General features: G+C 35.1%; 1 protein-coding gene across 1 annotated transcript in view; it reads right to left on the bottom strand.

The window, feature by feature from the left end:
* The window catches only part of LOC132240017 (transmembrane protease serine 11C-like), a 56,507-nt gene that overhangs the window by 28,695 nt on the left and 11,539 nt on the right, over positions 1-16,273 (bottom strand). Inside the window, exons 5-6 of the mRNA XM_059707348.1 lie at positions 12,529-12,596; positions 8,726-8,889 (exon numbers count right to left, since the gene is read on the bottom strand). Of these exons, the coding sequence (XP_059563331.1) occupies positions 8,726-8,889; positions 12,529-12,596 (232 nt within the window). The remainder of the gene's footprint in view (positions 1-8,725; positions 8,890-12,528; positions 12,597-16,273) is intronic.

Below are 16,273 nucleotides of genomic sequence, written 5' to 3'. Positions count from 1 at the left end.
TCCAGATGCCACGAGTGCACTAGCCCACAAAAAACCTGATGCAGCAACCCTGGGTGCCACAACTAAGAATGAGCAGCCAAACCCGATGCATCAACCCCGGTCCTGGTGACCGTACGACCTGCCACCAAGCCGGCCACTGCAGTCACAGGCCCAGTGCAACTCAACGCCTAGATCCTTCAGTGAGAGCAAAAATGAGGAGACAATGAAACAACCCCCAAAGGAAAGAAAAGGAGAAATCACCAGAAAAGGAACTAAATAAAATGAAGACATGCAATTTGTCAGAAAAAGAATTCAGAATAAGGGTCATACAGTTCATAATCTAGATGGATGAGAAAATCAACCACTTATGTAAGAATCAAGAGGAAATAAAAGTGAGATAGCTACAATAAAAAAACTATGCAAGGTTTCAACAGTAGACTAAAAGAAGTAGAAGACCAAATTAGTGAATTAGAAGACAGAGCAGAAAAACACATCCAATCTGAACTGCAATTGGAGAAAAAAATTGAAAGGCAGGAGGAGAGCGAAGAGAGCTTTGGGACAACAGGAAATGAAACAACATATGTATAATAGGAATGCCAGAATTACAAAAAGAAGAGCAAGGGTTAGAAAACCTACTTGAAGAAATAATGTCAGGAAACCTCCCTGTTTTGGGGAAGAAGAAAGTTACACAAGCACAGAGAGTCTGAAACAAGATAAACCCAAAAAGACCCACACCAAGACACATTGTAATTATGATGGCAAATGTTAATGACAAAGAGAGAATCTTAAAGGCTGCAAGAGAGAGGCAGAGAGTTACCTACAAGGGACCTCCCATTAGATTATCAAATGATTTCTCAACAGAAACACATCAGGCTAGAAAGGAATGGAAGGAAGTATACAAAGTGATGTAGGCCAGGGAACTGAGTCCAACTTACTCTATCCAGCAAAGCTATCATTCAAAATTGAAGGGGAAATCAGAAGATTCACAGACTAAAAAAAAAGCATAAGGAAGTTTATCACTACCAAGCCAGCAATGGAAAAAAATGCTAAAGGGACTGTTGTAAAAAGAAGAAATAAAAAGGGAAGAAGGAACATAGGCACAAAAAATAAAAATGGCTACAAAGAAGTACCTATCAATAATAACCTTGAATGTAAATGGACTGAATGCTCCAATCAAAAAATATTGAGTGGCTGAATGACCCATATATATGCTGTCTACAGGAGACCCACCTCAAAACAAGGGACACACACAGATTGAGAGTGAAGGGATGGAAAAATATCTTCCAGACAAGTGGAAATGAGAAAAAAGCTGGGGTAGCAATACTTATATAAAACAAAATAGACCTCAAAGTGAAGGCCATAACAAGAGATAAAGAAGGCCATTTCATAATAGTAAAGGGATCAATACAACAAGAAGATATAACTCTGGTAAAAATATATATGCACCCAATACAGGAGCACCCAAATACATAAAAAAACTTCTGGAAGAACTCAAGGGAGAGATCAACAACAATAGAATCATAGTAGGGGACTTTAATACTCCACTGACATTACTGGATAAATCCTCTGGACAAAAAATCAGCAAAGAAACAGCAATATTAAATGACTCACTAGATCAAATGAACTTAATTGATATCTTCAGAACACTTCATCCCAAAGCTACAGAATATACATTCTTCTCAAGTGTACATGTGACATTTTTAAAGATAGACCACATATTGGGTCACAATCAAAGTCTTTCCAAATTCAAGAAGATTGAAATCATATCAAGCATCTTCTCAGATCACAATGGCATAATATTAGAAATCAACTACAATAAAAACAATAAAAAAATTCAAATACTTGGAAGCTGAATAGCATGCTATTTAACAATGATTGGGTTACCAAAGAGATCAAAGAAGAAATTAAAAACATCCTAGAAACAAATGATAATGAAAACACAACAATACAAAATCTATGGGACACAGTGAAAACAGTTTTGAAAGGGAAGTTCATAACTCTACAGGCCTACCTCAGAAAAACAAGACAAAATGGTAATTAATTATCTAACTGTACAACTAAAGAATTTGAAATAGGGCAACAAGAAAATCCCAGAGTAAGCAGAAGGAAGGAAATAATAAAGATCAGAGCGGAAATAAACAACATAGAGACAAAAAAAAATACAAAAGATCAATGAAACCAAGAGCTGGTTCTTTGAAAGGATAAACAAGATTGCTGAACCTCTAGCCAGGCTCACCAAGAAGCAAAGAGAGAGGACCCAAATAAACAAAATCAGAAATGAAAAAGGTAAAGTAACAACTGACCCCACAGACATACAAAGGATTGTAAAAAGTACTATGAACAACTCTACTCCAACAAACTGGACAACCTTGATGAAATGGATATATTCCTAGAAAAATACAAGCTTCCAAAAATCAATCAGAAAGAATAAAAAAACATGAATAGGCTGATAACTACTGATGAAATTGAAACAGTAATCAAAAAACTTCCAGGAAACAAAAGGCCTGGACTGGATGACTTCACAGGGGAGTTTTACCAAACATTCAAAGAAGAACTAAAACTTTTCCTTCTCAGATTGTTCCAAAAAATTAAAGAGGAAGGCACACTTCAAAGCTCTTTCTATGAAGCCAGCATTACCCTAATCCCATAATCAAATAAAGACACCACAAAGAAAGAGAATTACAGGCCAATATCCCTGATGAACATAGATGCCAAAATACTCAACAAAATTCTGGCAAATCAGATCCAGCATTACATTAGGAAGATCATACACCATGACCAAGTGGGATTTATTCCAGAGATGCAAGGCTGGTACAATCTCCCCAAATCAATAAATGTGATACATCACTTAAACAAATGGAGAGATAAAAATTATGTAATCATATCAATTGATGCAGAAAAGGCATTTGACAAAATCCAACACCCTTTCCTGATAAAAACTCTCAGAAAAGTGGGAATAGAGGGATCATACCTGAACATAATAAAAGCCGTATATGACAAACCTAGAGCCAACATCATACTCAATGGGAAAAAATTAAAACCATTTTCCCTAAGAACAGGAACGAGATAGGGATGCCCACATTCACCACTCCTGTTTGACATAGTACTAGAAATACTAGCCATAGCAATCAGGCAACAAGAAGAAATAAAAGACATCCAAATTGGAAAAGAAGAAGTAAAATTGTCATTATTCGCAGATGACATGATATTGTACTTAGAAAACCCTAAATACTCCATCAAAAAATTACTAGAATTAATAAATGAATTTGGCAATGTAGCAGGATACAAAATAAACAATCAGAAATCTATGGCTTTTTTATACACCAATAATGAACTCATAGAAAGAGAAACTAAATAATAATAATAATAATAATAATAATAATAATCATCCCATTTACCATTGCAACAAAAAATTAAGATACCTAGGAATAAATTTAACCAAGGAGGTAAAGGACCTATACTCAGAAAATTAAAGGTTGCAGAAAAATGAGATAGAGGAAGACATAAACAAATGGAAGAATACACCATGTTCATGGATTGGTAGAATCAACATCATTAAAATGTCCATACTTCCCAAAGCAATCTATAGATTCAATGCAATCCCCATTAAAATGCCAATGGCTTATTTCACAGACCTAAAACAAACGTTCCAAAAATTCATCTGGAATAAAAAAAGACCTCGAGTAGCTGCAGCAATCTTGAGAAAGAAGAACACAGTTGGAGGGATCACTATACCAGATATCAAGCTATACTACAAAGCCACTGTTCGCAAAACTGCCTGGTACTGACACAAGAATAGATGAAAAGACCAATGGAACAGAGGAGAGAACCCAGAAATCAACCCAAGCCATTATGCTCAATTAATATTTGACAAAGGAGACAAGAGCATACAATGGAGTTAAGACAGTCTTCAATAAATCGTGTTGGGAAAATTGGACAGATACATGCAAAAAAATGAAACTAGACCACCAACTTACACCATACACAAAAATAAACTCAAAATGGATAATGGACTTAAACATAAAACGGGCAATTATAAAAATCTTAGAGGAAGCCATAGGCAGCAAAATAGCAGACATTTGTCATAGCAATATCTTTACTGATACACCTCCTAGGGCAATGAAAACTAAGGAGAAAATAAACAAATGGGACTACATCGAAATAAAAAGCATCTGGACAGCGAAAGAAACCCTCATCAACAAAACAACAAGAAAGCCCATGGCATGGGAAAACATAATTGCCAATGTTATCTCTGATAAGGATTTAATCTCCAAAATTTATAGGGAACACATACAACTTAACAAAAGGAAGAAAAACAATCCAATAAAAAATGGGCAAAGGACTTAAATAGACACTTTTCAAAAGAGGACATATAAAAGGCCAAGAGACATATGCAAACATGCTCAAAGTCACTAATCATCTGAGAGATGCAAATCAAAACAACAATGAGATACCATCTCACACCTGTCAGAATGGCTATCATCAACAAATCAACAAACTACAAGTGCTGGAGAGGATGTGGAGAAAAAGGAACACTCGTGCACTGCTGGTGGGAATGCAGACTGGTGCAGTCACTGTAGAAAATATTATGGAGTTTCCTCAAAAAATAAAAAATGGAACTCTCATTTGACCCAGTAATCCCACTTCTAGGAATATATCCCAGGAAATCAGAAACACCAATCAGAAAGGATATATGCACCCCTATGTTCATGGCAGCACAATTTACAATAGCTAAGACTTGGAAACAGCCTAAGTGCCCATCAACAGATGAGTGGATTAGAAAAACGGTGGTACATCTACACAATGGAATATTACACTGATGTAAAAAAAGAAGGAATTCTTACCATTTGCAACAGCATGGATGGAACTGGAGAGCATTATGCTAAGCAAAATGAGCCAGTCAGAGAAAGATAAATATCACATGATCTCACTCATTTGTGGATTATAATGAACAACATAAACTGATGAACAAAAATGGAACCAGAATCTTAGAAGAATTGAACAGACTGTCCAACCTATAAGGGAAGGCAGGGGGGCAGGGGTGAGGGGGTAAGAGATCAACCAAAGGACTCATATACATTCATATGAGCATAACCAATGGTTACAGATACTAGGGGGGTGAGGGCATGTGCTGGGGATTGGGGGGCGGCTGGAGAGTGTTCAATGAGGGAAAAGGAGACTTAGGTAATACTTTAAACAATAAAGTATTAAAAAGAAGAAATAAAGGGAACTCTGCTTGACATTGAAGTATGAGAAATAAAAAAAAGAACAATTATTAGAGTTCAAAACCCCAAACATTGGGATTATTTGGCAAAGGCACTAATAACCCAATATTTCCCTACATGCCCTGAGGGCACTAGAATATCCACTATATATTGATGGATGTCCATACTAATGTTCATACTAAAAAAGTAGGTGGTAAGTTTGAGAAAGATTTTTGCAAAAATATAATTTAAAAAGAATTTTTATAGTTTATTAAACAGATAAAATATAAACTATTCAGAATATTTACCTATTTAGACAGATATATTTGCAATGAATTGTCTTTGGTCAAGGTATTATACTACTTAGAATATTTTAAAAATATTTTGCTAATAAAACAGGATTATAAGAGCTGAAGATTGGTTCTTGATTAAGAAAGGACACTGTGGGCAATAATAAGCTTTAAGAAAATTTCCTCTGCAATTTATCAAAGAATAACTGGTCAGTCAACTGATTAAATCATGGTGCAAATGCAGCGAGGTGTTGTCTCAGGATCAAGCCACATGAAAAATATGAGTTCTACTAATCCATTTGTCAGGGTTGGCCTGCTGCTCACAAATGACTGCTAGGCCAGAGCTTTATTCTTCTTGTAAAACTGTTAATAATGGGTCAGGACAGTCATCTGTATGAAGTTCTATGTTACTATTCATTCTATTACTTCAACATAATTTGAATTTTTACTCTAACCAATTATAATTTAGCATAAGTATTTAAAATACTTTTCATCCTATTCAATAGATGGTTAAGTGTACCAATATATGCAGGCATTTTTAAGAAAATGATTATTATTTAAAGAAAATTACAGGCATACCCTTAAATATGCCCATTAAAGTTATGAACATTCAACTTTATAAGACATTTGATTTAAAACCCTCACTTTAGCTTGTGAGATATTTCTTTATAAGGAATGACTTGGATTTTTCCTTCCAGAGCTCCCTGAAGAGAGCCACCATGTGGACATCTTTGTAGTTGTGTATTTGGTACATCTAGTCTAGTGTTACATTTTCTTTGTAGCTTTTGATTTGAGAGTTTATGGCAGTGATAGTCAAGTGCATCATGCTGTGAGGTCAACTTGTTCGGTGAGATATCACTTGAATTGTTTAACTTGTCATTTCCTTCCGTTATTTATTTATTTATTTTTGCATTGAAGTTTGAATTAAACAAACACTTTAATGTTTTGGTTTGATTCTTAAGCTATAAAATAATGAGATCATGTAAGCACTCACATTATAAAATAAAGGAAAACTGTGTTAACTAATTTTAATTATTGATATTATCATCTCTGTTTTAAAGAACTGTGATATGATTCAAGCATCCATGAATATAAATTTGGGAGTTTGGAAATGCATAAAAAGTTTACCCATTGGCATCAATGGTATTAGGTTGAGAAATTCTCTTTTTGAGAGATTTTTCAGGAAACACTATTTTCATGGGCAGGAAAAACTATACTATCAATGGTTTTTCTAGGTTTATGCTAACTAGGCAATTTGAAAATCTTCTGAACTAGTTAGTGAGTTTAGGATGAATGGAGAAAACATTGCTCTCTCACTGATTGTTAGTAACTTGGAACATAGTAGCTTTGTCATTTTTCATGGAATTCAGGAGTGAGTAGAATGACACATTATGTTCATGGGTCTTAATAAGTGAAGTACTCTATACATCCTAAATCTGGAGTAGCAATGTCTACTAGTAACATACATGTTGCAACCTTGCCGTCATCCCTCCTCAATTGGGATTCTGGAAGAGAATTAAGCTCTAAAGCCCTAGGGGGATTTTATTTTTATGAAATGAATGAATTCTTTTATGCATCTGGAATAGTACTATCTATTTTTTTTGGAAGAACAGAAAACAGTCACACATACCATTTTCTTTAGGGATTAATTCTTTTTATGGAACCTCAATTGAATATATATATATATATATATATATATATATATATATATATATATATATATATATCCTATACTATCCAGAATAGGCCAGTCTCTGAAAATGTAATGGTGAGCAAAAATAGACATGGCCTCTGCTCTCAAGGAGATTATGATCTGATGGGAGAGACAGTCCATAATCAAGTAATCACTTTAGTGATTTATATAATTAAAACCTGAGAAAGTGCACTGAAGGGAAAGAATGGGCTTCTCTGAGAGCTCTGTCAAAGGAATATAACTCCTACTGGAATTGTCGGCCAAACGTGGTGACAAGGGTGTAGAAGCCAGTGGACTGAAAACATAGGGCTTTAGATACATTGTTGACAAAAACCTTCTGATGAGAGGTGAGAAAGGAGGGAGGTGGAGCTTCTAAGCAACAGGTGGAGACTAAGACAGTACCAAAGTGCAATCCATACTTCAGTATATTACTCTTAACGGTCACTGCTTTTCTTAAAACTGTAGCGTGGGATTGTAATATGTCAAACTACCGAGAAAAATAATAAATCTGGAAAAGACATCCAGAAAGTCTGTTTTCCTGGTATCGTACATAATGGTCTTAAAGTTTGGAAAAATACTGGGAATATAATGTTGTTTTTTAACTTGTGAGTTCATGGTTTTAGCAAATGAGTTTCCCAAAATATACTGTTGTTGTCAACTTCTCTATAAATTGGAGAGCTGTTTTACTTATCTGTATTCTTTTGAGGTCAGGACACATAGGATAAGCTGTATGATAAGAAAGGTTATAAAAGAAAGTATCAAATAATTGGAGAAGAGTCATATTTCAAACACATGGTACTCCATATTCAGGAGATGCATGTTCAGGTTTTGTGTTTTAAGCCTTTTGATGTTCCATGCAAGTGAACCCTTGGTCTAGAGATTCTTCTCCTCTCTCCCCACACCCTAAACAAACATGTAGTCCTTCCTTTAAGGGTAGGGATACTTTTCTGTCCTTGGTCAAATTTGTTGTACCAAAGAACTGATAGCATGGCTTAACTCTGCCAAATGTTAACTGTACTTTTATCAAGACCAGAGAATGGTGGAACATTTGTTCCTACTTTTTAGAAGTTGCCTTTTACAATAGTATTAGGTGACTGAGAATAAGACTTTAAGATTGTGGGAAAGAGTGAGAGACAAAGTCCATTAAAGGCCTATAAAGAAGTTTGATGTTAAAGAGATTCAAACTCAATTCTGGAGTTTAGGAGTCTAGATTCTTGTGATATCCAAAAGAATGGAGGAAGAAATCATGACCCACAGAACAAGTCATAATAGTTTCAGAGTTAAAGGCTGCCTTATGTTGCAAAAAAACATTATTTGGGAACCTGATTACTTAAAAAAACTATAATCAAATAAGGTTTGATTCCAATAATGCAAGATGATATTATATAAACAAATTGATTAAAATGAACCTTGAATACTTAATCAGTGATTAAAGATAATTATCGTTGTATATAAAATGACATTTTAAAGAGAGAAGTGTTGTTTTCATTTGCATATCAAAATACCATATTCAAATTAAAAGTTGAAAATCACTCTATACCATACAGAAAAATGCTTACCTGAGACTCTCAATGAAGAAGAATCTATATTTAAACACCCATTTTCACCATTTAACTTCTGATATAAAATGGTTTCGATCCTATCCCGAAATTTTGCTGCCTTATTTTTAAAGCAGAATATAAACTTCAGCACACAATGTATTACCACTTTCCCTTTGGCTCTGCTGCAGAACAGAAGCAGACAAATAAATTCAGCTTTTTTACTGAGCCTTTGTCATTCTTAGCAGAGTCATTGCAAACTTTGTTAAGCAGAGCTCCTAGCAGCTATTTCAGTTTCTCCCAAGGGCATAGAAATGGCACTTTCTGGACATGGTGAACAGAAAAGACAATGTGATTTAGACTCAGGGGAACTGAATTTGTATTCTAGATTTACTATTTGCCACCTTCTTGATTATAGCAAGCTGTTGGCATTTTCTGTACTTAAATTTCCTCATATCTATAATAGGGATGGAATATTATTTACTGGGTTATTGTAAACACCATATTAGATAATGTATATGGAGGTATTTTGAAAATTTTAGAGTATTGTGTAAAAATTACTTATTAATATAAATGCATCTATGTATTATAAATCCAGTACAGACTCTGTATAAAGGGCCAATAGCTAGTATAAAAGTGAATGTAACAGGTAAGATGAGAGAATCATTAATTCTCATTTTTTTAAAGTGAGGGCAGAATTTTCCAGGGCGGGCCAATTCTCTCTCACCTGTTCGAAATCATGACTGAGTAAAAAATTTCTACCAGATTTATTAAATTTATAATTCTGACTTGAAGATGCAAATACATAAAATAAACAAAGTAAAAATAAATAAACAAACAAGAAATTTAAAAAGGGGTAACTACCAGTGACTCTGGGGAATGTCTCTTCCACTCTGTTTGCTCTGTTCTCTGTTTCTGTGTCTCCTTACCTCTCTAGGTATTTCTCTGAATATGTGCATTTGAAAACCCACAACCACCCCAAAGCTTTGTGAGACTCAAGAAAGATCCTGGCCCTAGGCGGTTTAGCTCAATGAATAGAGAGTTGGCCTAAGGACTGAAGGGTCCTAGGTTTGATTCTGGTCAAGGGCACATGCCCAGGTTGCAGGCTTGATCCCCAATAGGGGGCATGCAGGAGGCAGCTGATCAACGATTCTCGCTCATCATTGATATTTCTCTTTCTCCCTCTCCCTTCCTCTCTGAAATCTATAAAAATATTTTTAAAAAAAGGTCCTGAAAACATCCACTTCTAAACCTTCATAACACTCATGAACAAAAACAGAAACCGTGTCCAGTATCCATGATTAAAATGGTTATAAAGCCTATTATTCTAACAATTTTTTCCAGGATAATTCTAAATTAAAGGATTAGCTTATTTTTTTATATCACTCCTTATTTATGTTTTAGAGTATGTATGCATATGCTCTTACTTTGAGTGCTATATGTGAATTGTTTTTATTTCCTTTATACAGTATTAAGCATTAGTTATTACTTGCCAATTTATTAAGTATGCTTTTATGTAGGTGCAATGCTATTTTTTTCTTGTCTGATCTATAGGGACAAACACTTTATTTCTAATGCAATAGGCAAGGACATATTGTATTACTTTGTTTATTTTAAAGATTTTTGTCAAACCATAGATGTCACTTTGACTCTTCATTCTGTGTCAAATAACAACCTAAAATTAAACTAAATATAGACATATGGATTATTAGGCTGACATCATTAGGGTAAAATGCTCCTCTTTTCTAATAAAAAATGAAATAAAAGTTATTTTAATTTTACCTTTTCTTGACTCATAAAATACTCTAGTTTTATATGACAAATGCTTATTTTCTTTTACATTCCTGAACTTTCTATTCATTCATTCATTCATTCATTCATTCATACCTTGATTCATTAAACAGACATGTATTAATTTAGTTCAGGCAATATGCCATACATAGTTCTAGGTACTATATCAGCTCATATAAGACCACAAGATCCCTGCTAGCATGAGCTAGAAAGAGAGACAGATAAACAAGAAAACAAAGAAATAAATAATCTTTATGGTAAATTCTACGAAGAAAATAGAGCATTGACTTGAAGAGTAGATATGGGAACATTATATAAAGCCTCTTTGAAGTAAGAGCCTTGTAACAAGGACTGAGTCATGTTAGGATTGAAGGAGGAATGTTCCAGAAAGAAGGAATATCAACTGTAAAAACCTTGCCCAAAGTAGCCTTAACATTCCCCTCGTTTTATTAAATGTTTGACAGACTTCTTTTTGACTCTAGGCCCCTGATAGCCCTGTTTTTAGATCACTTACTCTAAAAATTTGTAAATGTAAATTCTTTCTCTGGTCCTTTGAGTTATAAGTAAATTTTTCAAAAGGCTCTTGCAGTTTAACCTAGAAATGTGTTTCTCAAGCCCCTGAAGGCCATCTACAGTTACTCAGGTCTAGTAGCCGTCAAAGATGGTAGCCTCTTTATCTCTCACTTCCAGGGGGAAGGTGAAAGCCTAACCTTGGTGGGCACCTTACTCCAAGTTGTAAAACCACCTCCTGTCATGAAGACATGAGTTTAGTTTACTTTGGGCAAAGCCAATGATGCAATTTTGCATGTTTATTAGAAGAATAATAGCAGGTCAGTAGTGTGAATATAAAGTTATGGGTGAAGTCAAGGGTATGAGAAAAGGTCAGAGGGAAGCAGGGCCAGGTCAGGTAGGGTCATGTGGACTATATTAGGAGTTTGGAAATCGTAGGAAATGATCAGATGATATTAAGTAGGGGGGATTATATGCTTTTCCAATTCACTTTGACTGCAGTGTGGGGAATGGATTGTAGTGGAGCAAGAGTGAAAGCTGAAGATTACACAAGTTGATGCAATAATCTAGATATACCTGCTTGGGTTCAACCTACAGCTCTAGTATTTATTAACTGTGTGACCTTGGCAAGTCACTTAGCCTTCCTTTACTTCAGTTTCCTCATCTGTAGAATGGGAAACTTATATATAAAACCACACAGGGTTATTATCAGGTTAAATGGGTTAATATATAAAAAGTTCCAGGGGAGGGGGTCACTGGTTAAGTGTGCTGGTTTTAAGGAGAGGTAGATTCCAAAGCATATTAACATTTCTATTTCTATTTGTAGTTGTTATTCTTTTCCTATCTCTTGCAGGTTATCTGTTCCTTCCCAGTATTTGGTTAAAACATCCTCACTGCTAGAAAATAGCTGCAGACTTGGATTTTTAGAGGGGCAGGAGGGTAAGGTAAAAGAATGAAGCTTTTTGGGTGTAAATACATGTGCATACACCATGGCAAACTGTGCAGCCTCAGTTTCAGTTTATTAATCATGTGGGAATGTGGTCTGTGTTGTTAGATCTTTTGATTTTTCAACATTCTAAAAATTATTTTTTTTTATGTGAAATTTTCTAACTTTTACATTTGGGATTTACCCCATTAGCTACTAGTTTATGACTCCTGGGTCAGACATTCTATACATGGCTCTCTTACCTTCCCTATTCTTTCCTTAGCTTGAAATAATCTCCTGATTTTAAATGTACTTTTTTATTTTGGGCCTTATATTTAAAACGCGCACACACTCATTTAATCTTTACCTGAAACTTACAATAATCTGGAACTCCTGATTCTGGTTCAATAATTTCTCAATAGACCTTGAATACCTTTTATTTTTCACATTTGAAAATGCTAGTTGTTTTGAAGCCCTGAATTCAAATTTGTTTGAACCCTTTAATTGTATACCAAGCAAAGACATTCTGCTGAGTATGAGATAAGAAACAGAAGGACAGAACATTTTTTCTCAGTGCCTCTCATGCTATTTTATATACCTTACTTGGACAACATGGGATTTGACATACTGTCTTCTTAGTTTTGATCCATGAAATGTTTCATTTATCTGTTAAAAGAGTAAAATGCATAATTATTATGTTTTATTTTAAGTTTTCATTGTGGAGAACTTCAAACATACATGAAAGCAGATAGAATAGTGTAAAAAAGCCCATGTATCCATCATTCCACTTTATCAGTTATTAATAAATGGCCAGACCAGTTTCATTTTACTACTACCTACATCCCCAAAATTAACTAGTTCTTTAATATCTTCAAATACATAGTATTAAAATTTTCCCAGATCATGACTCATTTAGGGAAAAGATGCAATATGTTAAATATATATCTTTTTGAAAATTATCTTCAGGCTCAGTTCATTCACAAATGTCTTTAAATAAAAAAAATACGTGGCACAGTTGTATAAAAATATTTGTTCCTAACAGTAGCATGATACATCAGAATATTCATTTTGGAGAAGTGAATTCAAAAGACCAAGTAATAGATTTTATCTTCCATGTTCAGCCTTTTATTGAATATCAATGTCGTAAAACTTGACAGAAATGTCCCCAGAAGGAGATCTTTCTTTCTTTCTTTCTTTCTTTCTTTCTTTCTTTCTTTCTTTCTTTCTTTCTTTCTTTCTTTCTTTCTTTCTTTCTTTCTTTCTTTCTTTCTTTCTTTTTCTTTCCTTCCTTCTTTCTTCTCTCTCTCTCTCTCTCTCTCTCTCTCTCTCTCTCTCTCTCTCTCTCTCTCTCCCCCTCTCTTTCTCTTTACAATGGCAGCCTTCGTTCATGACTGAACTTCAAACCATTTTTGCCTGCTGTTTGAATAACATGCTACTGATGGGTTCAAAGTGAGATATGTAGAAATCTCTCAGAGAAATTTTATGAATTGTTTTTTTCAGGTGCTCCTGATCTCAACCTGATGGATGATTTCCCACTGTAGGACCTTTACAGAGCACCAGACAACAAATTGCACTGCCCATGACTTTTACTTTTGCAAAGACTGGCCTTCAAAAACTGACTCAATATTGGAATTGCAGCGATTTAAATTACATTTTCCTCTTGCTCCTAAGCAATTGGAATGTGTTCATGTATTCAATAAGTATATGTTGAAATAAAACTATGAACTAATCAGATAGATCCATTCTTTTTTAGAGATTCAAAAGAGAACATAGATAACAAGCAGACCAAGGAGTAAATATGATAATCTGAGATAGTATTAGGTGATATAAAAATATAAACTAAAGTAAATAATGGAGATATGGGAAGGATCAAGTCAGGCCTCTTTGAAGTGGTGATATTTGAGTGAAACCTGACAATCAAGGGGAGAGGAGTATTCTAGATGGAAGGAAGTGAAGTTCTTAGGGAAAAATGAGATTGGTATAATTGAGGGATAGAAGCAAACTTGTTGTGACTCAAGTAAAGTGAGCAAGGGAGGGGGTATATAAATTGAGGTTGTATGCGTAGGTAGCGACAAGATTATAGAGAACCTTGTTGGCCATGATAAGGGTTTTGGATGTAATTCCTAAAATATAGTGAATGGAAGAATCTTGACAAGATGGTAGCTAAATTACGTCATATTTCTCTTATATTCCCATTTTAATATACCTGCCTTTCCTGGTGTTGAGTGGGTTTGGGCTTAATGGGAGTCCTGGGAGAAGGGAGGTGATGAGGAACCTTCTTTTTCATGGGCCAGGAAGAACCTAGAGAACAACCTGAGAACCCTGTGAAAAGATAGAATCACACAGGCCCTGGGAAGAGATTGGCTAACTGAGCTGCATGGATGCCCAGGGATCAAGCTGACACTGGACCATGTGAGTGGGTTTTCATAGACCCACTGCCTCTAAGAGGAAACTGCAAAACTGAAGATTCCTTGCTCCTGAGACTAAGCTAGCATGGTGGGCAGAGCATGGGGAGCTGGAAGACTTCCTTCTGGGCTTTGGTATGAAGAATGCCTGCTGCCCAACCTTCAGCCTACAGGATGTAAGAAAATCTCATTTCCCAACTTGTAGTACTACCTCTAATAACAAAACAGTGGCCCCAATAAGCCAACAGGAAAAATGGTAATGCAAATAAAGGAGCCTAGCTGCCAGAAAAAGGAAATAAAACAGATTAGGTTTTCATCAAAATAAAATAATGGGTGCAAAAAACCCCACTTAGAATATGATTCCAGAAGTGGCTATAAATAATAGAAGTGTGAAAAGAGAAACAAGAGAGATGGATGACATATAATAATGATAATAAATAGTGGGAGGAAATGGTTCTGAATTAAATAAAGATCAAAACCTGTAGATTCAAAGGAGTAGACTGATTTGAGGCATGTTTGATGTATCTGGGAAATATTCTTGCATTTTAGATATAACGAAAAATGTTGACAAATTTCTATTTAGGAACAAAGTATATATTAATAGAAAAATAGAATCAGAAATTTCATTTATAACATTTGAAGTTGGAAGTTGGTGAAATAATATTGTCATATTTTGAGATAACAATTTTACAATTTAACCATCCTACTCCCAGTCAAGATATAATCTCAAATCAGAGGAAAAGAGGTTTTTATGGCAAGGATTTAGTAACATCATTTACATATCACAACTGATAAAAATACATGACTAATAATTCTCATAAAGTAAGACATAAGTCAGAATTGAGATCCCAGTGGAGGAGAAGTTTAAGAAGAGAAGATACAAATGGTGAGCAATAAAACCTGATGTGTGTGTGTGTGTGTGTGTGTGTGTGTATGTGTGTGTGATATTAATATAATGAACATATAATTTCTATGCTTAAAGTGGAGGCAACATACTTTAAGAAACATCCTAATAATAGTTTTGAACTTGAAGTACTATTTCAGCAAAACCTAGTTATTAGGAAGAAGAAAGGAGGGCAGAAGAGGGAGAGAAAATAAAAGTGATAAAAAGTCTTATCAGGAGTAGGGAATGGAAAAGAGGAGAGGATAGAAGGGAAAGTATGTTAAAGGCCTCCTTTTCTTGGGTTGAGGGTTAGGTAAGGAAAATAACCAGTTGATGGGACTAACAGTTTTTAAAATAATAGTGGAAAAATATTTATGTAATTTCTAGTTCCAGAAAGGATAAGTTAACTAAGTATATTGACATTTTCAGGAGGAAAAAAATGGAATGGAAAACAATTTAAATCAGAAATAATAAAAAAGGAAGCAAAAATATTTACTTAAAGCAAACTAGAGAAATATAAACAGTTATCCAGTGATCGGTAAACCGCAGCTCATGAGCCACATGCTGCTGTTTGGCCCCTTGAGTGTGGCTCTTCCACAAAATACCGACTTCTGCGCATGGCCCACCAAGTTTCAATCGCACTGTACGTGCGCACCCGCACGTGGTATTTTGTGGAAGAGCCACACTCAAGGGGCCAAAGAGCCACATGTGGCTCGCGAGCCACAATTTGCCGACCATGGCAGCCGGTTTGACTCAGTGGTTAGAGCATCAGCTTGTGGACTGAAGGGTCTCTGGTTTGATTCCTGTCAAGGGCACATGCCTGGATTGTGGGCCCGATCCCCAGTAGGGGGTGTGCAGGAGGCAGCTGATCAATTATTCTCTCTCATCATTGATGTTTCTCTCTCCCTCTCCCTTCCTCTCTGAAATCAATAAAAATATATTTTAAAAAATAAAAACAGTTATTACTTGTTATAATGAATGAGAATAGACAAAATGTCATGAAAGAATCAATTAAGTTGCATTAACAAACAAAACCTAGTTATCTATGATTTAAA

The sequence above is a fragment of the Myotis daubentonii genome, chromosome 1 (assembly GCF_963259705.1).
Source record: "Myotis daubentonii chromosome 1, mMyoDau2.1, whole genome shotgun sequence".
NCBI classification, from domain to species: domain Eukaryota; kingdom Metazoa; phylum Chordata; class Mammalia; order Chiroptera; family Vespertilionidae; genus Myotis; species Myotis daubentonii.
This window is presented reverse-complemented; position numbering and strand designations above follow the sequence as displayed.